Source organism: Pseudorca crassidens, chromosome 9 (genome assembly GCF_039906515.1).
Source record: "Pseudorca crassidens isolate mPseCra1 chromosome 9, mPseCra1.hap1, whole genome shotgun sequence".
Lineage (NCBI taxonomy): Eukaryota > Metazoa > Chordata > Mammalia > Artiodactyla > Delphinidae > Pseudorca > Pseudorca crassidens.
Genome location: NC_090304.1, coordinates 9573484 through 9600111, shown reverse-complemented (window position 1 = coordinate 9600111; position 26628 = coordinate 9573484). Strand labels below are relative to the sequence as shown.

The window sequence follows — 26628 nt, the reverse complement described above, 5'->3', positions numbered from 1 at the left end:
GTTTTCAAAGGACAAGATCTTAATAGCTCCTTCTAGATAAGTGGCTCTCAACGAGCGGTCCCCAGAGGAGCAACAGCAGCATCACCTAAGAACTCATTAGAAATGCAAATTCTTGGGCTTCCCTGGTGGCGCAGTGGTTGAGAGTCCGCCTGCCATACATTACATGTATGACTGCATCTTACTGACCATATAAAGTTATGCTTTGATCCATGCCACATTTTGAGCCAAAAGTACTCACTATTTGTACAGTCAACCCTCCATGTAAGGGGAAGAAAAGCAACTAGGGAGTTAGGTTGTCCTATCATACTGAAACCTTAACCTCTTTTCTCAAAAAGTGAATTTAGGTGAATTACAATTACAGCAGGATGTGCTTCCCTGATGGCGCAGTGGTTGAGAGTCCACCTGCCGATGCAGGGGACATGGGTTCGTGCTTCGGTCTGGGAGGATCCCATATGCCGCGGAGCGGCTGGGCCCGTGAGCCATGGCCGCTGAGCCTGCGCGTCCAGAGCCTGTGCTCCGCAACAGGAGAGGCCACAACAGTGAGAGACCCGCGTACCGCAAAAAAAAAAAAAAAAAAACAATTACAGCAGGATGAACTGAACGTTTCCTAGTCAAGATTATGGTGTAGCATATTTATGGCTGAAGCAGGCTTCCTTTCCATGGCCTTGACCTGAGGCTGATGTTGAATTTATCTGCATCCCCTGGCTTGCGCTGTCAAACTGGGTCCCTAAGAGGTACCCCAGTGATAGAGTAATGTAGGCTGGGATTCAAAGTAGCTGCAGTGAACACAGCTTGAATATGACACACACATTCGACTACCCGGAGAAGAGATAGGAAGATGCTTCTAGAGTGCCTTTTGTGTACAATAGTCCAGTGTTGAGAGAACTTTCATAGCTTAGTAGCTGTCTAGGGGAAATTTCATAAATAGCAATTACCAGATGTGGGGCTGTGTTAGTCAGAGCGGTCAGAAAGCCAGTGAGATAACTTTGGTTGCTGATGCCTTGTGGTCTCGGAGAAAAGGGAGGACTAGAAAAGGACTGAGTTCTCTCTGCACAATGCCCGCTGCTTATTTCTTCTAATTCAAAGCTTCAAATGCCCGTGAGTTTTTGCCGCTATTTTACGTAACAGAATAATGTATCCTTTGGTTCATGTCACTAACCTAGTATCTTGCAGTTGTTTTACTGGGTAGAAGTGCAAACTTCTATTTGAAGGTCACTATGGTAACAGTAATCTAGGGCAGCTCCGGGGGAATACAATCAATCATCTAGGGGGTTCAGAGCCTTTCAGGCTCTGGGGCAGGGAGGAGGAAAATTGTCACCAAAAAATTAGGTCACTTGTGGTTGAAGGAATTTAGAGCTGAGATCCTGAGACTCAGAGGAGGGGTTTTCAGACCCTTCAGTGCACCCCAGGCACAGAACCAGACCGATTACGGAGGTTATCTTTCTGTTCTTTACCAAACGTTACGGGGAGACACAATTAAAAGGAAGAGAATAACTAGCAAGTCTGCGAAACATCTCGGGCAGAGGAAGGACTTCAGTGCGTGCAGCGGTGCTTTTCAGTTTTCGGTTACAAAACCGCGGCACATCCCTTCTTGCATGTCGCCATCAACACCACCCCTCCGCCTCGTGAGGAGGAGGAGGAGTTCCCCGCATCCCACTAGGAAGCTCGCGTGCACAGAAGGCCAGCATAGCCCCTGTCCTAGGAGCCGGGCAGCGAGAGTCGGATCCGCAGTGGCGAAGCCGGCAGAGGGATTGCGCCGCGGTGGTGCGTTGGGGCTTTACGGTAATTGTCCGCGGCGCTCTGCCCCGCCCTCGTGCGCAGGCGCGGAGCCGTTGCTGGCAGAGAGGTTGCGGGCACAGCGGTTTCCAGAGCGGCTTCGACTGGAGAGAGTAGCCTGTGCAGGTTCCGAGGCCGACCGGGAGGCTCGGCCAAGCCCGAAGTAAGTCGACGGCCCTGAGGGAGTCGTCCTGCGGCGTCCGCCTCCTGCGGCGTCCTCGGTAAGTCGACGGCCCTGAGGGAGTCGCCACCCGAGACCCCGAAAGGCACACTCCCCGGTGCCGGGGACTGGAGGCGGGAGGGCACTGGCGAGATCCAGCCCTCAGGCCGCCCCTGGCCCCGCGGTGGGGGTGGGAGCCGGGAACAAGTCCCAGGGAAACCGAGGCCCGACGTGGGGCCGGGGAGGAAGGCTGGAGCTGCGACCCCAGATGCCATGCCGGCCGGGGGCCCAGCACGGGACAGGAACCGGGGTTCCCCAGGGAAACGGAAGCCCGATGTCAGTGGGCGAGGAGGGGGCGCGGGCTCTGGGGTGCAGAGCATCCCACCGCCCCCTCGAAGTCAGCAGGTGCCCCGGGCCGGAGGCGGGCGCTCTGGGCTCTACTTCCAAAGTTCAAACCCAGCCGCGTCTGTCCTCCGTACTCCCTGGGTCTCAGGAATTTGCCTGAGGCTGTAAACTCTGAGGGCTTTCCCCTCCCTGCGTAGAAACTGGACCTTGTCCCCAACGGGAGACTTAAGCCCCGTGCGGTTCTCTTGGACCCGCTTGAAAGGACGCTTTCGTCTTCTGATCCCTAGAATCCGTCGCCATGAACCCCGCCGTCGTCGTGGTCCACGGTGGCGGAGGCAGCAATATCTCCAAGGACCGAAAGGAGAGGGTACGCCAGGGCATTGTCAAAGCCGCCACCGTGGGTTACAACATCCTCAAGGAGGGAGGGAGCGCAGTTGACGCTGTGGAAGGAGCCGTGACCGTCCTGGAAGATGATCCCGAGTTCAACGCAGGTAAATTTGCACTGCAACTGGTAACTGATGCTAAACCGGGTTAAGCTTCTACCCCCAGATAAATAGAACCTCTCTAAAGTGTCAGTGAGTCTCGTCAGCTTTATGCTAAAATCTAATATGCTGAAAAGATTTAGTTTTTCTCTCTTTACCTGTTGACCAAGTTGCTCTAAAGAATTTTAAAATTCATTATTCCCCCTTTTTTCTTTAATCTGCTTTCTAGAATTCACATACCAAGAGGCTTTTTTTGGTTTTTTGTGGGTTTTTTTGCGGTATGCGGGCCTCTCACTGTTGTGGCCTCTCCCGTTGCAGAGCACAGGTTCCGGACGCGCAGGCTCAGCGGCCATGGCTCACCGGCCCAGCCGCTCCGCGGCATGCGGGATCTTCCCGGACCGGGGCACGAACCCGTGTCCCCTGCATCGGCAGGCGGACTCTCAACCACTGCGCCACCAGGGAAGCCCCAAGAGGCTTTTTTAAATTACATCTTTTTGTGGGGGAAAAGGGTAGACTACTGTTGGGTGGCAACCTTGGGAGCTTCAGGGTGTAATTTGAATCGGTCCCCCATACAGGGAGGGCAGGGAGAGACCACAGGAAAAGGCAGATCTCTCCAGATTGGTAGGTGGCAGGTTTAATAAGCATGGGAACTTACACAAGAGGCTTGCCTTGCAGGATAAATAGACCCCTGTCCATGCCCACCAGAATCTTAAAAGTTTATATAGTGGCCTTATCTGGGCTCAGTCACATATACCGTCCAGATGGTCTCAACACCACATCCCAAGGCTGTGTCCTGGGCAGCTTCTGGTGCAAGAAGACAAGCGGAGAGCACACTCCAAGGAAAGAGGAAGGGGTGAGGGGACTCCGATTGCCCCAGCGCTCCACCCCTCGTGACCGGCTCTTACAGTCTCACACACTTTCTCTTCCGCAGCGTGCCCTGAGCGGGCAATAACGGGTGGCTCATTTGGCGGCCGTCTGGCTGCATTGCAGGCAGATGCCACAGCATCAGGCACATACAGAAGAAAACACGGGTTAAGACAATAATTCCCCAGATCACGGATACCTTTCTCCACTGAGAGCCTCATGACTCAGACCACTGTTACTAAGTCCCCTAGGCGGGGAGCCAGATCACTCCAGAGCGTTCACTTGTGTCCTGTGATTGAATAGAGGCAACACGTTAACAGACCCATCGGGCGTGAGCACACAACATCCTGTTTGGATAATGGCCTAGGTGCTGCCTCTTTGCAAGGCAGTGATAATGGCCAAGGTCTTTCTGTTTTGGAGGAGAGCTTGTCTCATTAGAGACATGTCAGTGTGCTGGAAGAACAGGCTTTGTCGGCTGTCATTCAAGGCTTGGTGAGTGCATTTAGTAGGAGGCTGTCATGTGCTGTCATGTGCTGCAGGCCAACGGAGGGCTCAAAGACAGCAGCGAAAAGATCATGCCAGTGGGAAACAGAACATGCCCACCTGGCCTTGAGGAGAGGGAGGTCAGCAGCCTTAGGAATTTGACCTGGTTTTATATACCATACACGTTAGCCAGGGGAGGTAGTGCTGTCAGGCTTGAGGAGATGGACTGGTGGCAGGATACATGAGACCAGAACCCTCACCTTCTCTTTTCCAGTGGTGCGCATTCCATTCCAGGTATAATGCGTTTCAACAGGCCCAGCTTGCGGCAGGACAACAGGAACCCAGTGGAGATCGAGTAGTTCCCCCTCACCCATCCTGTTAGAGTGTCCCAGTGCAAATTCCAGTAGATAATCTCCTTTCCCAGGTGTGATGCAGTTCGGTGTTCTCGGCACCGTAGCACGTTGATCCATGGTGAAAGTCAGGGCAGCGGCTGTTTCCTGACGTACCTTTTTGGCATCGGTGCTTCCATAGGGGTCCCCAGTCTGGGATATGGGGCGACAGCGCTACTCGTTGATCATTCAGATGTGTGAAAGCCTTGGACGGCACGTTAGTACACCCAGCCACAGTGGCTTTATCTGTTAGTAAGTTAAGGCACTGCTTTAACATTCCATTTTTCCTTTCTCTCAGCCCTGCTGCTTGTGGGTTACAGAGGAGATAGAACCTGCCTTCAGTGCCGTGTTCCCTTGCCCAGTCTTGCATGTCCCAATCCACAGTCTTTGAAATGTGGCCCCAGTCACCATCTATTTGGTGAGGGACCCCTACATGGGACTTAGCTTCTCTAATCCCCTAACAGCGGCCGCCTGGTTTGCATGGGGACAGGGGAAAGCTTGGGTTAAGCCAGATGTGGAGACCACACAAACCAGGGAACGTTAGAGCCCTCTCTCAGAGGGAGGAGGCCAGTAGAGTCAGTGTGCCAATCCCTTACCAGTTAGGAGCTCTGGTGGGTGGCCTCAGACTCCTTTGGCAGTTGCCACGGGCATTGTTTAGGACACACAGGACATGCTGTGATCGCATTAACCCAGTCACTGTGTTTCAAGGGCAACCCGACATCTGTGGCAATATGCCATCCCACCCGAGCTCTGTGGTGGCCACTCTTTCCGTGCATCCAATCTGCTGAATCTACTGAAGGGTCAGTTGCTAGGGATTGAACCCAAGCTAGGGCATCAGCTCCCTGATGGCCAGGGGGTGTCAGTGCCTTATGAGCCAGGACATGGACGACAGTGAGGATTGCCTCAGGCTCTTGCAGGCAAACCCAAATGTCACCTCCACACATCCTGACCCCACAAAGGCCCACTCGTTAATCATCCACCCTTCAGCTTCCTGTTGTCAGAGCCATAGGGTTAATGTCTTTAGAACAGCCCAGCTGTCAGTGCAAGGGGTTAACGGCCAGGGACCAGGAGTAGTAACCAGCCAAAGGGCTCTGGGTTCAGCCCGCTGGCCGCTGCAGTTCATCCCTCCTGAGAGGCTCCACCTGGACCTCTGTGTACACCGCTGCTAGGAGCTGTTGCTCTAGGGGAAGTACGTGGGGTTCCTGCCCCCTTCCAGAGCTGAGACCAAATCCCAGGAGCACTCTCCCCTTCTGTTTTCTCTGCCACAGCGCCTGCCCTATACCTACCAGAGTCACAGACACATTAACTCAAACGGTAGCCCTGCTTGGGAGACGCCCAGAGCTGTCATGTGCTTCACTAGCGCTTCTGCCTTCTCAAAGGCAGCTTGCCACTCTGATCCCCAGTCCCACACATGCCCTTTCTTTACTGCATACCATAAACTGTACCCATTTTAAGTTTTGAAAAATGTACATACCTGTGTAACCACACTACAACCAAGATGTTAAAATTTCCATCACCCGGGGCTTCCCTGGTGGCTCAGTGGTTGAGAGTCCACCTGCCGATGCAGGGGACACGGGTTCGTGCCCCGGTCCGGGAAGATCCCACGTGTCGCGGAACGGCTGGGTCTGTGAGCCATGGCCGCTGAGCCTGCACGTCCAGAGCCTGTGCTCCGCAACGGGAGAGGCCACAACAGTGAGAGGCCCGCGTACTGCAAAAAATAAATAAATAAAAATAAATTAAAAAATAAATTTCCATCACCCCCAAACATTCCTTCCTGCCACTTTGCAGTTAATCCCCCCTCCCAGCCCCAGCACCAGGCATCCACTGATCTGTTTTTGTCATAAATTTGCATTCTCTAGAATTCCATATAAATGCAGTCACAAAGAGTGTATTCTTTTGTGTTTGGCTTCTTTCACGCAAATCAGTCCTTTTTTAGAGTAATAATCATCATAGCCACCACGAGTGTCTACTATGTACCAAACAGTGGTCTAAGAAACTTGCATGATTAACTCATTTAATCTGCACCATAGTCCTATGAGTTAGGTGTAATTATTATCACGCTCATTTCTCAGATGAGAAAACTAAGGCACAAAAAGTTTAAGTAACTTGCTGGAAGACGCTCATTTCCTCTTTATTTTGAAGTAGAAAACCTGAGATCTAGGGATTAAGACGCTTCTAGGGAATTACACCACCTACCTGACATCTGTCAGAGAAAAGAATTTCAGGAAATCTTAACCAGTTAGTCAGCAGATATTTAGTAATTGTTCTGTCCCCTTGCCTCTGTTCTGTGCTCTTCAACACTTACACAAAATGTGGCTTCATTACATAGGCATCATCGATTAAATCCTTGGCAGTTGGTGATTGATTCAATCTCCAGTCCTCCCCTCCCCAGAAATCAGGGGGTGGGACTAAAAGTTCCAGCCCTTTAATCCTGGTTGGTTCCGGTGGCAACCAGCCCCCCACCTTTAGGGGGTTTTCAAAAGTTACCTCATTAACATAAATTTGGTTTTGGTTGAAAACTGCTTGTTATAAGTAACAGGACACCCAGGTCACCTGTATGGATCTGAAGTGGTTTCAGGAACTGAGGGCAAAAGAGCAAACATTACAACAAAAGATGCTCCCATTGTTCTAATCCCTTAGGAAATTCCAAAGGGTTTGGCAGCTGTGAACCGTACCTGGATGAAGACCAAAATATGTAATTATGATAAGTCAAAGTATCACACCTCCTTTGTCAAAGATCAGTTTATATATTTATGTGGATCTGTTTTGGGCTTTCTATTCTGCTCCATTGATCTATCTGTCAAATTCTTTCACCAACGCCACACTGTCTTGCTTACTGTAACTTCTAGTAATGTCAGCTGCAAATAGAGACCATTTTATTTCTTCTTTTCCAAACTTTATGCCTTTTCTTTCTTTTCGAACATTGGCTGGGCCATCCAATATTATATTGAATAGGAGTGGTTAGAGCAGAAATTCTTGCATTTTTCCCAGTCTTAGGGGGAAGGCACTGTCTTTCACCGTTAAGTATGATGTTGGTGGTAGGGTTTTATAGGTGCCCTTTACCAGGTTGAGAAGTTCCTTATTCTTAGTTTTTTGAGATTTTTAATCATCTGTGCATGTTGAGTTTTATCAAATCCTTTTGCTGCATCTATTGAGATGACCATGTAGTTTTTCTTTTGTCTGTTGATATGGTGAATATTGATTGATTGATTTTTGAATTTTGAACCAGGTTTTCTTCTCTGGGATTAACACCACTTTGTTGTGACATGTTATTTTTTACATATGTGAATGCTGGGTTTGATTTGATGGTGTTTTGTTGAGGATTTTGCATCAATGTTCATGAGAGATACGGGTCTATAGTTTTATTTTCTTACAACATCTGTCTGGTTTTGAAATGAAGGTGATGATGGCTTCATATGATGAATTGGCAAGTGTTCCCTCCTCTTCTGTTTTTCTCGAAGTTTGTATAAGGTTGCTATTATTTCTTTGTAAATATTTGGTAGATTGGTTTTTTTGTTTGTTTTGATGGAAAGTTTTTAAGAAATGAAATTCTTTAATAGGCATGGCACTATTCAGGTTATCTATTTCTTCTTTGAGTGAGTTTTGTCAGTTGTCCTTCAAGAAATGTTTCTATTTGGTTTAAGTTGCTGAATTTGCAACATTTCTGTGTTATGCTTTTGATGTCTGTATGGTCTGTAGAGAGGTCCCCTCTTTCATTCCTGATTTTTGTAATGTGTCTTTTTTTTCTTCGTCAGTCTAGAGTTTATCAAGTTTATTGTTCTTTTCAAAGAACTAGTTTTAGTTTCGGGAAGTGGATTTGGTGAATTTTTCTGTTTTTTTCTTTTCTTATTTATTTATTTGTTTGTTTGCGGCTGCGTTGGGTCTTTGTTGCTGCACGGGCTTTCTCTAGTTGCAGCAAGCAGGGGCTACTCTTTGTTGCAGTACGCAGGCTTTTCATTGTGGTGGCTTCTCTTGTTGCAGAGCATGGGCTCTAGGCACTTGGGCTTCAGTAGTTGCAGCACATGGGCTCAGTAGTTGTGGCTCGCAGGCTCTAGAGCACAGGCTCAGTAGCTGTGGTACACGGGCTTAGTTGCTCCGCGGTATGTGGGATCTTCCCGGACCAGGGATCGAATCCACGTCCTCTGCATTGGCAGGCAGATTCTTAACCACTGTGCCACCAGGGAAGTCCCATTTTCTGTTTTTTCTTTTGCTCTTTTTCTGTTCTGAATTTCATTGACTTACCTTTATTGTTTCCTTTATTCATTCAGCTTGCTTTGGAAATAATTTACTGTTCTTTTCCTGTTAGATCATTAATTTGAGACTATTCTTTTCTAATACAAGCATTTAATGTTTAAAATTTTACTCTAGCACTGCTTTGATTTTTACATGTTTTTACAGGTTGGCTTAATTTTCATTCTGTTCAAAATGTGTTCTCATTTTCCTTGTGACTTCCTCACTGAATCATGGGTTAGTCAGAAGTGTGATGCTTAATTTCCAAATATTTGTGGATTTTCTAAATACCTCTCTGTTAATGATTTTTAGTTTAATTCTGTTATGATCAGAGGACATACTTTGTGTGATTTGTATTCTTTTAAACTTTGTAAGGTTTGGTTTTTGGCTCAGAATGTGTTCTACCTTGGCCATTTGCACTTAAAAAGACTATGTACTCTGCTCTTGTTGGATGGAAAGATCTATAAATCTCAATAAGGTCAAGTTCATTGGTAATGTTCATACCTTCTGTATCTTGATTGTCCATTTCTGATTAATGAGAGAGGAGTATTGAAGTCTTTAATTGTAACTGGATTCGTCTATCTCTCCTTTGAGTTCTGTCAGTGTTTGCTTCATGTATTTCGAAACTGTTGTTTACAGTATAGATTGTCGTCTTCTTGGTGAACTGACCCCTATATCATTACTTAATGTCCTTATTATTATTTAATGTTCCTTATTGGGAAGTATACTTTGCCTCCAGTTTTCATTTGATTCATTTTGGCATGGTATAATTTGTCCATTTTTACTTTTAACCTATTTGCATCTTTATATTTAAAGTGGATTTTTTTTTTATTGGCAGCATGTAATTGTGTCCTATCTTTTTGTACAATTTGACAATCTCTGCTTTTTTTAAGATTTATTTATTTTTTATTTATTTATTTTGTTATTTATTTTTGGCTGCATCGGGTCTTAGTTGCGGCACTCAGGATCTTCACTGAGGCATGCAGGATCTTTCGTTGCAGCACGCGGGCTCGTCGTCGTGGTGTGCAGGCTTCTCTCTAGTTGTGTCGTGTGGGTTTTCTCTTCTCAGGGATCTTAGTTCCCTGACCAGTGATCGAACTGCGTCCCCTGCGTTGTAAGGCAGATTCTTTACCACTGGACCACCAGGGCAGTCCTGACAATCTCTGCTTTTTATTGGGGTGTTTAGACCATTTACATTTAATGTGATCATTGATATGGTTAGGCATAACTTTGTCATCTTGCTGTTTGTTTTCTATTTGTCCAGTCTATTCATTGTTCCCTGTTTCCTCTTTTTCTGCTTTTTTCTGCCTTCTTTTGGAATAATTGAATGTTCATAATTCCATGTTATCTCCTTTGTTGGCCTAGTAGCTTGACTTCTTTTTTTAAAGGTTGTTTTAGGGTTTATAGTATATATCTCTCACTTGTCACAGTCTACCTTAAGTAATATCACACTTCATGCATAATGTAAGAACCTTTTACAGCATACACCTGTTTCCCCTTTCGTAGCCTTTGTACTACTGTTGTCATATGTTTTACTTATGTGTATAAGTTGCCTAATGCGTTGTTATTATTTTTCCTTTAAACAGTTATATTTTAAAGATATTGTAAAAATAAAGGGAAAAGGTATTTCTGTTTATCCACTTATTAGCCATATCCAGTGTTCATTCTTTGGGGGAATCCTGATTGCTCTTTGCTATCATTTTCCTTCTGCCTGAAGGACTTCCTTTAACATTTCTTATATTGCACATCTGCTATTGATGACTTTTTTTTAACTTCTGTTATGTCTATAAACGTCTTTGTTTTGGGTTTTTGAAAGATGCTTTCACTGGGTGTAGAATTCCAACTTGACAGGTTTTTTTTTTTCTTTGAGGGCTTCAAAGATCTTGCTCCTCTGTCTTCTGGTTTGCATTGTTTATGACAACAAATATGCTATCATTTTTCTTTTTTCCTCTGTACCTAATGTGTCTTTCTCTGGCTGCTTTTAAGATTTTCTCTTTCTCATTAGCACTAAGCTGTTTGATCATAATGTGCCTGAGTGTAGTTTTGTTCATGTTTCTTTTTCTTGGAGTTTGTTGTGCTTTTCGGATCTGTGAATTTATAGGATTCACCAAATTTGAAAATTCATCATTTCCTTGAATATTTTTTTTGTCCCTCTATCTCACCTCTCCTTTTGGGGACTCCAATTACACATATACTGGCTGCTTGAAACTGTCCCTGAACTCAGTGATAAACTCTGTTCAATTATTTTTCAGTCATTTTGTTTGCTGTGTCTTCAAGTTCATTCATCTTTTGTGCAGTGTCTAATTTGGTGTTAATCCTATCCAGTGTATTTTTCATTTCAGACTTCTTTTTTCGTCTCTAGAAGTTCTCTCTGGGTCCTTTTCATATTTTCTTCCATGTTCTGGTACATATGACAGCCGTTTTTGTTTGTGTGTGTGTGTGTGTGTGTGTGTGTGTGTGTGTGTGTGTGGTAAGCGGGCCTCTCACTGTTGTGGCCTCTCCCATTGCGGAGCACAGGCTCTGGACGCACAGGCTCAGCGGCCATGGCTCATGGGCCCTGCCGCTCCGTGGCATGTGGGATCTTCCTGGACCAGGGCACGAACCCATGTCCCCTGCATCGGCAGGCGGACTCTCAACCACTGCGCCACCAGGGAAGCCCTGACAGCCGTTTTAACATTTTTGTCTAATAATTCTATCATTTATGTCATTTCTGAGTCTGTTGCTATTAATTGATTTTTTTGTTTTTGTTCTTCCTCATTATGGGTCATATTTTCCTGTTTCTTTCTGAGCCTGGTAATTTCTTATTAGATACCAAACACTTGTTAGTTGCTGGATATTTTTATACTCCTTTAAGTATTCTTGAGGTTTGTTCTTATCCCTCTGAGGAAAGTGAGTCACATAGAGTTTAAGAATAGCTAGGCTTACAAGTATTATCTAGGCAGAGAAAGTTGGAGAAAAGTTGCTAGTGGTAAAGAGAACAGAGTAATGAGAGCTAATGGTACATTCAGGGAAACCTAATATTTCAGTAAAATGTTGCCAAGGAGAAGAGATGAAGCTGGAAAAGTAAGTGAGAGGCCAGATCAGGAAGGGCTTCATACCGTTTATTGTGTAGGTCATGGGGTATCAAGTCAGATCTGTGTTTTTAAAAACGTTCCTTTGACAATGGAGTAGAGGATGAATTAAAGTAGGCAGCTTAGGGGAAACTCGGAAGCCATTTCCAAATTCTTAATTCTTGCTTTTCGGCTTCTTTTTGATTTTAGGTTGTGGATCTGTCTTGAACGAAAATGGTGAAGTTGAAATGGATGCAAGTATCATGAATGGGAAAGACCTGTCTGCAGGAGCGGTGTCTGCAGTCCGCTGTGTCGCAAATCCCATTAAAGTTGCGCGCCTTGTTATGGAAAAGGTACGTGGGACTAAAGCACCCTTTTCCTAAGGAATTGTCACTGGTGCACTTCAGTGACTAAAAGGGTTCTGACTTGTAGGGAAATACTCGAGATCACTGTTCTCCTGAAATTGTATGAAAGAACAAAAACAATGTTATTTAAGTTTCTCAAGGAAACCAAGATTCTGACTCAGTTGATGTAATTTGACTCATGATCACTTAACCAGTGATTACATTTCACATTATCTTCATGTTTTCATGTTATCTTCCTGTATTTTCTTCAGCCTGCTTTCAACACATGTAACACAACACATACACACTGAACAGACCAACTGTTTAAATAGCATGTATGGGGGAATTCCCTGGCGATCCAGTGGTTAGGACTCCACGCTTCCACTGCAGGGGGCCCAGGTTTGATCCCTGGTTGGGAAACTAAGATCCTGCAAGCTGTGTGGTGCAGCAAATAAATATATACCTACATACATAGATATGTAGATAAATAAATAGCATGTATGAAATAAAACTGGATTAAATTCTCTAAATGTAAGATCATATGTAAGTTGAATTCCTAGTAATATTCCATCATCTAGGTTTTTCTGAAAATACAAAAACTCGGAGAGCTCGGCTTTTTTCATCATTCAGAAAAGCAAGCCAGTGGAATTTGCATTTTTGAGACTTTGTACCCAGAGAGAATAATGATTTTCACACAGTAGGAACAGTTGAAAAGATTTTAACTTTTCCACAAAACTAACTATTTTCCCATTTCTTTCTGGCTCAAGACACCCCACTGCTTTCTGACTGACCAAGGTGCAGCAAAATTTGCAGCAGCCAGCGGGATTCCAACAATTCCTGGAGAACAGCTGGTTACAGAAAGAAACAAAAAACGTCTAGAAAACGAAAAGCTTCAGAAATCAGACTACCAAAAGTAAGTATCATCTGTGGCTCACATTTTTGCGAGTTATTCAGATGTGAAAGTGGGACTCATGTCTGGTTATCCACGTTTCTTAAATAAGTCAAAGATCACTTGGTCGTTTCAGTTTTTGTACAAAATAGTTCACACTAAGTAATGGAAAAACTGCTCTTTTGACTCTGAAATTTAACCTCACTTATTACTCCTATGAATAGTAACTCAAATTCAGCTAAGAGTTCCTTCTCCAACATGATTTAATAGAAGGTATTAATTACCTGCATACTTCTTGATCAGTTTGCTATCTTCGGTACACCGCACAGGTTCTCTGTGATGTAGACCACCCTATGAACTTACTTAGGCGCCCTTTCACGGGGGCAGAGAAATCAGTACAGCCCTTATAAGTGAATTCATCATGTGTTCTGAATTATGGTTTTCTGTGTTACCAATTCAAAAATACCAAATAAAAGGACCTTAATTTAAAGCAAAATTTGAAAAATAAAATTTGAATGTGGCCTGGAGGTTTATAATGGAATGTAATCTATTAACTCCACATGCCCTTTTAGATTTGTAATGTTTAACCAGAGGTATACTTTCGTATCACTTAGGGAGCTTTTTCAAAATCTACATGTCTGAGCCCCTTCCCTACAGAATCTAATTTAGGGACTTCCCGCGTGGTCCAGCGGTTAAGACTCCAGGCTTCCACTGCAGGGGGCGTGGGTTCGATCCCTGGTTGAGGAACTAAGATCCCGCATGACGCATGGCGTGGCCAAAAAAAAAATCTAATCGAGTAGAGCTGAGGTGGAGAGGCCAGGCAAGTCCATTAGAAAAAAGTTCCCCAGGTAATTCTAGTGTGTCCCCAGGTTAGGAATCTGTTGGACAAGATTGGCCATATGTTGGTAGCTGTTGATAATCTTTACTGAGTGTGCTATGGTGTCTATAGGCTAAAGTCACAGGAATGGGGTTGCTTTATCAGTGGTTCATGTACATTTTAATAGATGTTGCCACATTGCTTTCCAAAAATCCTGCAACAACACACATCTCCACCAGCCAGTACTGCTCTTCGATATAAGCAAGAGGGGCTCCTGCCTTGGGCCCTGCACTTTAGATGACCCTCATATCACAGTTACACAAAACAGTTGCTTTATTGCAGATCCATGGGGCATCTCTGTCACTCAGCAGTGACACAGCATTACCCATAGCCCTCATCATCCACTCTTGTGACAAATACCATTCAGCCCCCAGGGAAGTGCTTCTCTGCATCTCTTGCTCTATGTCTTGGAAGTAGAGACCACCTGAGTCAAAAGGTTTGTGGAATATGCCACTGCTGACATCAGAACTAGACCCTGTTTTGGAGTGTGGGGAAGACTTGAACAGCAGAAGGACTTAGGTAAGAGAAAAAGACAATAATTTGTCAAACAAATTCCTGCATAACGAAGTGTTGTTTCCCAGTAGTGCACAGTGTCCTTTTTCTTTCCGCATGTTTCAGTTTGTGGTTCTAGAGTTATTCATGAATTAGTACGATATCTGCAAGACTTGCCCATGAGGGCTGATTCCTGTTACTCTTAAATTGGTAGATATGTAGGTCTAGACCAGCACTGTCCAATAGAAATCTGAGAGCCGTATATGTAATTTAACATTTTCTAGTAGCCACATTAAAAAAAAGTATGAAGAAATGAGTGAAATTAATAATATATTTAACCCAATATACCCCAAATATTATCATTTCAACATGTCATCAATGTAAGAATTTATTTATGAGACACTTTACGTCTTTTCATGCTAGACCTTCCAAATCTGCCGTGTTTTTTACACTGACCGCATGTCTCACTGTAGACTACCTGCATTTCCAGTGCTCAGCCACATGCAGACAGTGGCTGCTGTATTGGACATCACAGGTATAGACAGAACCTGCATGAGGAACCAATTTTTTATGTTGGCAACTAAATGGACACTGAATATTAGACTCATGAATGGTTTTATTCTTATAAAAATACTTAAGGTTGAGTTAAATTTTTTTAAATGTTGAAGTTTTTAAGTAATTTTTATTTAAAATGTTATATTCATTAATTATAGTTGATGTTTAGACTTTAATATTAATAATTTTGTAAATTTTAGGAAAAAACTAACTTTTGAAATTATATCTGCAAATTACTTTTATTCTTTTTGGGGGGATTTGCCCTTAACTTTGATGAAAATATATGCTAATTTTGTACACTCTCAGTATAGTTACATTTCACTTTCTAATTCCTAGATTACTGAAAATGTGTACAAGTCAAGATTTTGATAGAAAAAGAATACTAAAGTGGAATTCACAAAAGAAAAAAAAGCTAAAAGGAAGAAAAGAAGTAAAAGATCTTCAAAGAAACAGTCTGCTTTAAAAGTAAGCACTCTTAGACTTCCCTGGTGGCTCAGTGGTAAAGAATCCACCTGCCAACGCAGGGGACACAGGTTCAATCCTGGTCCGGGAAGATCCCACATGCCGCGGAGCAACTAAGCCCGTGCGCCACAACTACTGAGCCTGAGCTCTAGAGCCCGCGAGCCACACCTGCTGAACCCGCACGCCACAACTACCAAAGCCCATGCGCCTAGAGCCTGTGCTCCAGACCGAGAGAAGCCACCACAATGAGAAGCCTGCGCACCGAAATGAAGAGAAGCCCTGCTCGCTGCAACCAAGAAAGCCCACAAGCAGCAACAAAGACCCAATGCAGCCAAAAAATAAATAAATGAATAAAAATTAGAGAAAAAAAAAAAGTAAGCAGTCTTCTTCCAGGATGACCCACATAAAATTCACAAAGAGAACATTACAGCTTCTTTGTTCAATGAAGATTTAATTACTTATCAAAACAATGAAAATTAGTAGGAATAGTATTCTCACCAAATCCACAACTTGAGCAATTCAGATGAAATCCCAACAACTTCATGTTCTTTACTAAAGGAAGATTTAATTGCTAATCATAAAGCAATTTGGTATAATCATACACCAAAAAAAGGACACGTGCAATTATTAGAAGCGCTGGGAAAAGGCTGAATAAACAATAAACAGTTGATAACCAGAGAAGACACAGATAGAAAACATAGATGTAATGTTCTTGAAAGAATAATACTATTTGGACAAGTGTAATGGTACTTTTCATGACCCCATCAGCACAATGTTTACGGAAAACAATGGGAAATTTCTAGGGTTAATAAAAATTATTTCAAGTTTTGATAAAATGCCAAAACGTAATTAGGAAAAAAACCTAATGATAAGTATCTAGGAGAGAGAATTCAAATAGGTTAGTTTAATGGGTAATAAAGCAAGACATGAAATCATAATGAAGTTTAAAAAACTCAGTTCAGCTAGAGTGGACCATGATCAGAAAACATGTTGAAAAACTAACATTTAAAAGGGAAGCCCGTGATAATGGAGCTAACATGGTAGGTAAATAAAAGGTATGTAAGCACGACCTTTGGCCAAGAGTCCGGAAGTATCCTGTGTGACACGGCCAGCTCACCGTGAGTTTGTTTCTAGGAGACATGCCCTCAGCTGCACCAATACTGACGATGCTGTGAGACAGTAGAGGGTCCACTGCAAGATACTCTAGATGTGGCCGAAGGTGGAAGAGCTTAATGAGACTCACATCTGACCTTATAACAGACCTCAGAGAGACGTGGAGGGAATTCCAACTAAATGCTGTTGAAGTAATGAAATCGAATTTAGATACGAAGAGTTCAGCAAAAATCGCAGAAGTTCCTTAAAGAACAAATCACGGACTTTGACAGAAAGTGAAATTAATTTTGAATTTGCACTATCTACAGTTACTTAGTCTGAACTATTCCTCTCCATGGATAAGCTTAAGAGAAGCTTTAAAAAAAAAATCTAAGTTTGGCTATTAACATTTTTTAAAGGATTAAAAATGTTTTTTTTAATTTAGAGAAACAAAGCCAAAAGTGCATGGGAAATATGCAAGAAAAGTGACATCCGCAGAAAATATAAGGAAATCGAAACAAAGGAAACAAAAAGGTTTGCCTAACTTGAAGGAGAAGATTCATGTACAGCTGATCCTGAAACCAGTTTCTTTAGAGGCTGTTTTTCTGTTCATTATAAATCGAAGTATAAGTATCATTTGTAGAGAGATTTGAACAAAATCGAGCAACATACTGCTATTTTCCATTTTCTTTGTAATATACCAGCAATGAAATTTGAAAGAATTTAAGATACTCTGCATTGATTTAAACACTGCTTAAGAGATGACAAAAATGACTATAGTAAGGGATTGTGATTTAAATGATCAAATTAAAATATTTAGTAAAATCTTCTGTGATAACAATTTATCAAACGTAACCCCATGTAACATTTGAGTGTGGTAATGTAAAAATCAAGATTCATTTCCAAATCTAAGTATTGCTTTAAGAGTTTTATATATAGTTCCAATGTTACTGCCTCAGCAGAGTGAAGCTTCTCCAAGTTCAAATTAATTAAAAACTTCCTAAGAACTACATCGCTCAAGAAAAGTTGTGTTGGGCTTCCCTGGTGGCGCAGCGGTTGAGAGTCCGCCTGCCAATGCAGGGGACACGGGTTCGTGCCCCGGTCCGGGAGAATCCCACATGCCGCGGAGCGGCTGGGCCCGTGAGCCATGGCCGCCAAGCCTGCGCGTCCGGAGCCTGTGCTCCGCAGCGGGAGAGGCCACAACAGTGAGAGAGGCCCGCGTACCGCAAAAAAAAAAAAAAAAGAAAGAAAAGTTGTGTTATTTGTCACATTGTCAGTAGAATGCATGTTACATGGACATGTTGACCGTAAGAACGTGATCAATGCCCCTTGAGATGAAGGCAATGAAAATTAATTTTATGGAATAAATACATAATAATTTATGATTGTATATGTGTCTGTGTGTGGTTTTTTTGCCCCACTCATCCAGCCATCACCAGCTGATCAACAAAGGATACAAATGTGCATGTTAATAAATTGTCATCATTGGTAGTTTGTCAGCTTCCAGTCAAATGAAAACCATAGCTTTACAGTATTTCTCAAGATACATTTATCACGGTAAGAGGATAGAACATCTTTATTATTTCTACATATTACATGTGTGTGGGCCTCCATTTGCCTTTGTATTTTTGCCTCAACCCCTTCCTTGTACGTGTTGGGGGGCTGCCACCAGCAGTGACAGGGTACCTCTCTCCTTATGTGGCGGGAGGGGCTCGCGTCACTGCCATTGCTCCTCCCTGACAACCGCCAGCTTGGATGCTTTGCATTTGTTTATGGGTCATTCTTTTCCGGGAATTTGCCTATTTTCGTCCTGTGATCATTTTTTCTCTTTAGTTGTTTTGTCCTCTTCTTATCAATCTTAAGGCTGTCTTCTCTGCTCAAAACAAAATTCCCGAATCTGTTGTTTTTATTTGCTTTTACTTTGCTTATGGTATTTTTGCCATTTGAACGTTTTTTGTGGTCAGTAGTACTCTCCCTCTTCTTGTGTAGTTTGTAAGACCAGACACCTAGGAGCCATCCCCGCCCTGAGACATACAGCTGCCTAGATTTCCTTGAAGAATTTTGTGTTTTGTATTTAGGTCCTTAGCTATCTGGGTTGGCTTCTGTGAGTGATAGGAGATAGGGTTCCCGTTTCCTTCTAATAGGATGCCAGCTTTCTCTTTCTAGTCCTTTGAATGCCAGGCTACATTCTCTAGCTACAATTTAGCCTCTCCGTGTGATTGCCCAACAGATACCTCAAGCTTTTGTCCAAAACTAAACTTGTTTCCCTACCCAACCCCACTCCACACACACCACAAAGCAAAAAACGTCTTCCCAGTGTTCCACCTTTCAATAAGTGTTTCTTGCATCCTTTCAGTTTCTGCCTTAGATTTCTCTCTCTCACATCCGGTCCACCTGCAAATTCTGTCAGCTCTGCCTTCAAAATGTCCCAGGTCCAGCCTCCTTCCCACCCTCTCCTCTGGAAACACCCCGACACAAACCACTGCCTCTCCAGCCTCTTAAGGTGTCTCTGTTTCCTCTCTCATCTCCCTCAGTCCACACACAATGGCCAGAACGGTTTCCCTAAGATGACTCTGTAGAAGTATAGCACACATTCCGGGTGCATAGATCCTATCTGGAGCCCTGGATGCGCTTCCACAGGGTGGACACACGTGTAATCAGCACACAGCCCGACACACACACCCCTCCGTCACTGCCCTCCCCGCAAGGAAACCGCCTGCCCGGCTCCCAGCACCGTGGGCTAGTGGTGCCTGTTTTGGAACTTTATCTGAGTGGGGTTGTGTAGTCCGTGCTTTTTGGGTGCCTCTTCTTACGTTTCTGAGATCTGTCTCGTGTGTAGCAGAGTCCACCTTCACTGAAGCGTAGTGTGTCACAGGTTATTTACTTGGGCAGATGTTTGTGTCATTTGCAGTTCGCTGTTATTACAAGTAGTGCTGCTGTGAACATTCTGTACACTTTCATGGTGAACTTACCTCCACGTTTCTGTTGGACAGAAGTGTGGGGATAAAATGGCTGAGTCGGCTTTAGGAGACCCCGTAGGTGGCCTCCCAAAGTGGCTTTGCCAGTCCACATGCCCAGCAGCAGTGAGTGAGGGTCGTGGTCCCCGCACCTCTGTGCCCATACTTGATACCGTGTCTGTTTCACGTTAGCCGTGCCGGTGATGGGCATGGCGGTAAGAATGGTTATTTTTTAAACTTAACTCATCTCGTGACACTTCTCGGTTCAAACTCTCCAGCGTCTTCCCACCTCACTCAGACTAAACGCCCTTCCGAGGGCCTGTAAGTAGGATGACCATGTGATTCAGTATTCAAACTGGAACTTAGTTTTGAGAGTGAAAGGGGCACTATTAATTAAGCCGGGACAACAGGCATAAGTCAGGACGGTCCTGGGAAACCAGGATGTACAGTCACCCCACTTGTCAAAGCCTCATGGTCTGCCTGCTGGCCGTCCCTCTGACCCTGCTGCACACTCTCCCTGGCTTTATTCTCTCCAACCACAGTGGCCTCCTTGAAGTTCCTTGAACTTGGCAAGCATGTCCTGCTTCAGGAATGTTCTTCCCCAGCAATCAGCATGGCTTACCCTCAGTCCTTCAGAGAGGCCCTTAGAAAGCAGCACGTCTCCACCATCACATGTCCCACGTGCTGCTATGGGCTATAGTTTACTGCTGTTCAGTAAAGCCTGACATTCTTTATTGCTCTGTCACCCTGTGCCCCAAATGCAAGCTCCGTGGGAGAAGGTACTTTGACCATTTAGTTTTCTGCTGCGTCCCAGCATTTAGACCAGTGCCTGAGATATAGTTCACTGTAGAACCGGGGTGGTGGGTACACAGCTGTTAGCGTACAATTGCTTCAACTTTTGTTACTTGCAAATTTATAATAAAACGTTAGAGAAAAAGTCAACTTATTTCATCTTCATAGCAGGCCCCATGAAACGGGCAAAGGGGTGTGCGGACAGGCAGCAGCAGCGTCTCCCGGGTGGTTGTCAGAAGTACACGATGTTGGGTCCCATCCTGTACCTGCCAACTCGGGGGTCTCTGGATGGAGGTGCTGAGGATCGAAGGGGTGCTGATGCACACGGAAGTCTGAGATGCACCCAGTTATTTGTATCCCCATTTTACAGATGGGAAAAATGAGGCACGATAAAACTTAACTCAATCACCCAGCTAGAAAATGGTGGTGCTGGGATTGGATGGACCCTTAGAGCTGAGGGCTAAAGGTATGTCCAGCAGTCTAACTGACATGTAGAATGTAATGCAAACAGGCTTTCTTTGCCGTTTCCGTGAGTGGGGAATGCTGGAATCCAAGTGTGTCCCATGTGCCATTAATATCGAAGTGTATTAAGCTACCCTGTCACCTGTGGGAGTGTCTCTCATCTTCAGCCACTCTTTGTTGGTTTTTTGGCAGAAACCTGGGGACCGTGGGTGCCGTTGCCGTGGACTGCCGAGGAAATGTGGCTTACGCGACCTCCACGGGGGGCGTCGTCAACAAGATGCTGGGCCGCGTTGGGGACACGCCGTGTATAGGTGGGATGGACGGATGATCACTGCCCCTGCCCCTGCCCTCCCCCGTCCTCTCGTCCTCTTTCTCTGGTCTTCGCCTCACCCCCACACCCACTTCTTTCTTCCTTCATTTCCTCCTCCTCCTGGTGGCAGCTTTAGAATTTCTGGGAGTGGCGGTGGGTTGGAGGGGGTCGCCCAGGGCACGTGCAGAAGGTGGCGTGTCCAGCAGGCACCTGTTTCCTAGATGCTGTGTTTTGCGGGGGGGGGCGTGGAGGACTTGGGAGGGAGGTGGAGCTGGGGTACTGAAGCCGCCGCAGCACCCCCGGTGCCTCTGTCTTCTCTCTAATCCGTTTCAGGAGCTGCAGACTATTCCCAAAGGGTTAAGTACACGAAACCTTTTCCCAGGCATGGGCTCCCATGAGCAAACTAAGAAAGCTGAGAATTTAAGTTTGCAGTTGTTAGATCTGAGTGGCATGTTTTACCTAACAGTAGTGGACACACCACTACTGGAGTGACGCACCACCGCTACGAGATATTGCACGTCAAAGTGTTCTTCGCGTTAACCTCGGAGCACATTGACTTAATTCCCGGTGGTGGGGGGAGGGGAGGGGTGTATATGTCTTACCCTGTGCGCTGGGTGGATGTGCTGGGGGCAGAGGAGGGGCTGCTCTGGTGTCGCTGCCCTGGGAAGGCTAGGCCTGCCTCCCCGACATGCCCTCCGTCCCCATCTCAGGGTATTATTCACACGGCGCTCACCAGTGCCCTTGGCATTTAATATTTATGTAGCGTTAGACTTGTAATAAGTGTTTGAATTTCTTGACGGTTGCCGCTCAGTTAGAAACAATTCCCTTCCTTGAGCAGGATCTGGAGGTTACGCTGACAATGATATTGGAGCCGTTTCAACAACAGGGCACGGAGAGAGCATCCTGAAGGTGAATCTGGCCAGACTCACCCTCTTCCACGTGGAACAGGGTACGTGGAACAAGGCCGTGCCGTCTGACTGTGAGGGGATAGGAGCTGTTTATAAATCGACGGAGAGGGTTGGGAAACCCTTTCTTGTTTGCTGCAGACGTTGCTTTCAGGTCAACGCCCCTTCTGTTAGGGTCAGGAAAGAAGGGCATTTGGAATACTGGTTGCCTTCTGCCTCCTGGGGGCGGTAGAGAGACTCTGAGCCTGCGTGTGGGAGAAAAGGCAGCTTCATCCAGTGCAGGGAGGGCCTTGTAGGGTGAGAGTCCTTGTTTGAGACATTGAAATCACTTACTAAGAATCTTTGTTAAGACGCTTTGGTTTTTCATACTGTAAATAATTTTCCCATCAGATTCCTTTCAGTAACTTGTGTTGTTTCTCAACCTCTCATTGTTTTCAGGAAAGACGTTAGAAGAGGCCGCTGACGCATCGTTGGGTTATATGAAGTCAAAGGTCAAAGGTGTAGGTGGTGTCATCTTGGTCAACAAAGCAGGAGACTGGGCGGTGAAGTGGACCTCCACATCCATGCCCTGGGGGGCCGCAAAGGACGGCAAGCTGTACTCTGGAATTGATCTTGGCGACACCAGCATCACTGACCTGCCCTAAGTCCCCGGAAGCTGTATTCTAGAAGCTAAGACTTAGCTCAATCAGTTAGATCTAGAAATGGAAAATTCTGCAGTCTGTCACTCGTTTTGTTGCCTTGATCAGTGTTTGGTTGGGGACAGATTCCGAAGTGATGTGTGACATGCCCATGTTAGGATCAAATAAGACTAGTGAAGATGACAAACTCGCTGAGCCTTCCTCATGAATACTCCCCATCATCTGAGGTTAGAAAGAAGAAACAGCATGATCTTAACAGGACAGAAACAGCCTCAGTGCAGGGAGTGCCTTTTGGAATTGGGGGACCCACTGCAGTGACAGAGGCTGTAGGCGCGAGGGTGCGGGGGGCCCGGAGGAGAGCAGCGCTCTGGGGCAGGACCCAGTGCTGGGATGAGGTGGGGGGACAGTGAAGGGGAGACAGGGCAGCAGAGCTAACGGATTGGTGAGTGATGCCCGTGAACATTGCAGAGCTCGTTCTGAGCCAGAAGAACATTAGGTGAAAGAATCTCTGAGAGAGAAACTGATTTTTTTTTTTTTTTTTTTTTGCAGTAAGCGGGCCTCTCACTGCTGTGGCCTCTCCCGTTGCGGAGCGCAGGCTCCGGACGCGCAGGCTCAGCGGCCATGGCTCACGGGCCCAGCCGCTCCGCGGCATGTGGGATCTTCCCGGACCGGGGCACGAACCCGTGTCCCCTGCATCGCGCAGGCGGACTCTCAACCACTGCGCCACCAGGGAAGCCCCGAGAAACTGATTTTTTTAAGCAAGTGCAGATCTTCTCTGACTTACTAACATAGGCGTGTTTCCAGGTGCTTTAAAAGGACCCTCTGGTAACCCCTGGCTCTAATCTGCTGATGAAGGGTCGTCATGGAGACTCTGGAGGCCCTCCAAGTCTGAGGGTTTTCTCAGGCTCACACACGAGCCTGCTCACCTCGTGTTTCCCCCCAGCCATCCTCCGCCTCCCAGACCCCCGGGTCCCCATCACGAGCGATGGGGGTCGTGACCTCTCCGCCTCTGCTACGACAGGGAAGGGCCAGTCAGTGTCGAGATGACCCTGACTCATGGCGTCCATGACTGTCCAGGGCTGTGGGTTCCCCCAGCTGAACCAAGTGTCCACTGTGGTCAGCACGGTGAAGAAAGGCATCTCCTTGGTGGAGAGTATTCCTGTTAACCTCTTTACACTGGAAATGGTATTTTTGCTGTGACACATCTGCTCAATGTGTTAGTCTGTCAGGGCTTACCTTCTCTCTGGAAAGAACTTGCTTCACTTTAAATTCCATGTACCACTAATAAAATGTATTTTGAAAGAATAACAGCGTGTTTAGGAGTCACTGTTGACCAGAATGTACACGAACTCCCTTGGTCTGTCAGTTCAGACAGGTAAACTCGTTAAAGAGAGCTTTCAGCCTAAGCGTGGTGTGTGGGTGTGATAAGACTGCCCGCCTCATGGAGAACACTCGAGAGTTTTCAGAGGAATTGAGTTTTTTCGGGATGGGTTAAGGAAGAAGCCAAACCACCACTGCAGGAATCAGCACGGCCTATGGGTCCAGCTTCTCGCGCTGGCCGTCCATGGCACGAGACAGTCACGCAGTCCGGGCCCCTGTCTCCTGACCTTCCCCGTGCCCGTGTCAGCTGCCCTGAGCCCGAGAGAGGGAGAGAGAGGTGGCGCTTGGAGGCAGAATGGATCCTGCTTCTCCCCACGACCTGGGTGACCCGGGGCAGGTTAACTTCTGAGAATTTTGTCATCTATAGAATAGGTCACTATGAAGATTAAATGAAAACAAAGGACAGCTGCTCAGTGTTTATCTCCAGACCCTCTGGACAAATAGAGGACGTGTGGCCCAGGAGGGAGTCCATGTGGTTCCACCCTTGAACACCTCAGATGCAGCCATCGTCCTTTAGAAATACGTACTTTGTTAGCAGGTGTATTCGTTTGCTAGGGCTGCACATGCGGTGGCTCACACGACAGACGTTCCAGAGGCGGGAAGCCCCAGGCGCAGGCGTCAGCAGGGTAGCTTCTCCTGAGGTCGCTCTCTCTGGCTTGCGCGCAGCCTGTTCTTTATAGAGTCTGTGGCCCAATCTCCCCCTCTTCTAAGGACACCAGTCACATGGGATCAGGGCCACCTAACGGCCTCACTTTCACCTCTTCAAAGCCCCTGTCACCACATACCTGGGGCTTAGGGCTTCAACATAGGGATCCTGAGGGGAGTGGGGAGGGGAGAAGGGAGGAGCAGGGAGCAGAGGCTGGTTTTGCGCTTCTCGATTCTGTTGACGAGGGAAGTGGATCTAGTCACCAGGGGCCGCTGGGGCCTCAGCTCGGGCCACCTGCCCTCTTTGGTCGGGCAGCCCACTTAGGGAAGGGTCCCCAGCCCCTCTGTGTGAGCCCAGGCGCGTGTTGTTGCCCTCGGACCTCGGTTCAGTGAACGGTCACTCCACTAGCCTGGGATCCCATATGTGGAGACCACCGTGGGTCTCTCCCGCCCCCCACGTTGCCAGGGGGCAGCTCCCTAACTGTCCAACAAACGTAGGCTCACTGTAGCGTCTGAAGGGGAACGACAGCCTTTTATCCCTTCTCTGCCACAGGAGGGCAGCAAACCACACACTGTCCACCGCTTTCAGCCCAAAGGGGAGAAAACTCATCTCCACCCTGAATCAAATCAATCTACTCAGAAATTTTGGAACCGCGAGGGGGTTCCTGTTCTGACCTTCATTTCATCTAAATACTATTATTTTAGAGCACAGTTGTCCAGAAAAACAAATGCTAGCAAATGCCCCACAGAACGCATCGAAATCAACCACGTCTCTGACTCTTAAATCAGTGAAGCCCGCTCTGCACCTGCTGCCGCGGCCGGCAGCCCCTTACAGCCAGGAAGAGGGTTACACGGTAACCCATAAGGAGAATATGGGAGCCCAGAGCCCAGAGCGGGTGGGTGTCTGCGGGAGGCAGCTGGGCCCCCGTCCAGGGAAGGAAGGGCCTTAACTGTGGAGCTGTTGGACAATAAATGTTTCTTTCAAGTAATGTCCGTTCCAGCCATGTTCCTCTCTAGCATGAGAGATTATGGACTCTGAGGGCAGAGGGGGAGGGAGCGGGCTGTGTCACCCTCTCCTGAGAAGTGGGAGGCGGGGGGAGCCCGCGGGGACACCGTCCCTCCCGCCCCACCTCTGCCTTCACCCTCGCCCAGAACCGTGGCTGCATTTGGACAGGCGGTGGCAGCTCTGAGGGGGCGGGGGGCGGCCCGCAGGGCGGCCAGCTGAAGGGCGTGTGGTACCCTCCGCCCCCTCTTGCACTGTGTGCGAGGGACCCAGGAAGGAATGGGGCTGGGACGGGGCTGGGCTGGTGGTGGGCGCGGTGCCCAGCGGTGGTTCCCTCTGGAGCACAGGTGCCATCAGAGAGGCAGGCCGCCGGTCCGGCTCATCCACCCAACTCGTGTGACCCAGAAGAGCTGGGCCACAGGCATGCAGCTCGTCTCTTGTGAGGGGTTAGCGTGCCAGGGGAGGCTCAGGGACGACAGGGCTCTGCTGACAGATGAAGTAAGGCCCAGAGAAACAGGTTTCCCGGGGCATTCGTTGCATTCCAGTTAAACCACGGTTTGTAGCGGCCTCCCTGGTCCCAAACCCTCTGTCCCTGGGTGACGATGGACTTCTCAAGTCGTGCGCGGCACCCAGCGCCCCCAGATGCAAGTAGGGGCCGTCCCACGAGCGCTCCGGGTGACGAGCAGAAAAGAACAGCACACGTAACCACTTTCTCTTTCAAATTCTGCTTTTCTTCCCCAACCCACGATTAAAATGGACTTGGATTTTCATGCAAAGAGACGTTTGGGCCAGGCCCGGACTGGGTTGGTAAAGGAGACCAGGCTGGGATCCTTTTTTTTTTTTTAAATCACAGATCATCTCAGAGTCAAGTCTGTTTTTTGCTCTGCAATTATCAGTACTTTCTGGATCCTAGGCCGAACTCAGATGGGGTTTGGGTTCTAAGCGCTGGCTGGGAGCAAAGGAGCAGAGAGGTTAGTTCTTCCTGTCCTGTAGGCCGTGGCTCCATCCATGACTCAGGCAGCCCCAGGGTTGTTATTTTTCAGGGT

At 46.6% G+C, this 26628-nt stretch overlaps 1 protein-coding gene across 2 annotated transcripts; it reads left to right on the top strand.

Moving 5' to 3' along the window:
• Positions 1-1683: 1683 nt before the first annotated feature.
• On the top strand, positions 1684-23862 carry ASRGL1 (asparaginase and isoaspartyl peptidase 1). 2 transcript variants are annotated; one of them, XM_067748701.1, is made up of 7 exons: positions 1703-1997; positions 2569-2772; positions 11990-12132; positions 12891-13036; positions 20894-21012; positions 21850-21960; positions 22355-23862. In XM_067748701.1, the coding sequence occupies exons 2-7, from the start codon at positions 2580-2582 to the stop codon at positions 22558-22560; spliced, it is 918 nt and encodes a 305-aa protein (XP_067604802.1). In that variant the 5' UTR covers positions 1703-1997; positions 2569-2579; the 3' UTR covers positions 22561-23862. The 2 variants fall into 2 exon arrangements, with proteins under 2 accessions (XP_067604803.1, XP_067604802.1); XM_067748702.1 differs by lacking the exon at positions 21850-21960 and having other exon boundaries at positions 1684-1997.
• Positions 23863-26628: the final 2766 nt, after the last annotated feature.

Bases quoted from the DNA above. Each gene is read 5' to 3' on its own strand.
- ASRGL1 (XM_067748701.1), top strand. From the start codon at position 2,580: ATGAACCCCGCCGTCGTCGTGGTCCACGGTGGCGGAGGCAGCAATATC. The intron at 21,013-21,849 runs GTGGGATGGACG...TTCCTTGAGCAG, and splicing joins TGGGGACACGCCGTGTATAG to GATCTGGAGGTTACGCTGAC. The intron at 21,961-22,354 runs GTACGTGGAACA...CATTGTTTTCAG, and splicing joins CCTCTTCCACGTGGAACAGG to GAAAGACGTTAGAAGAGGCC.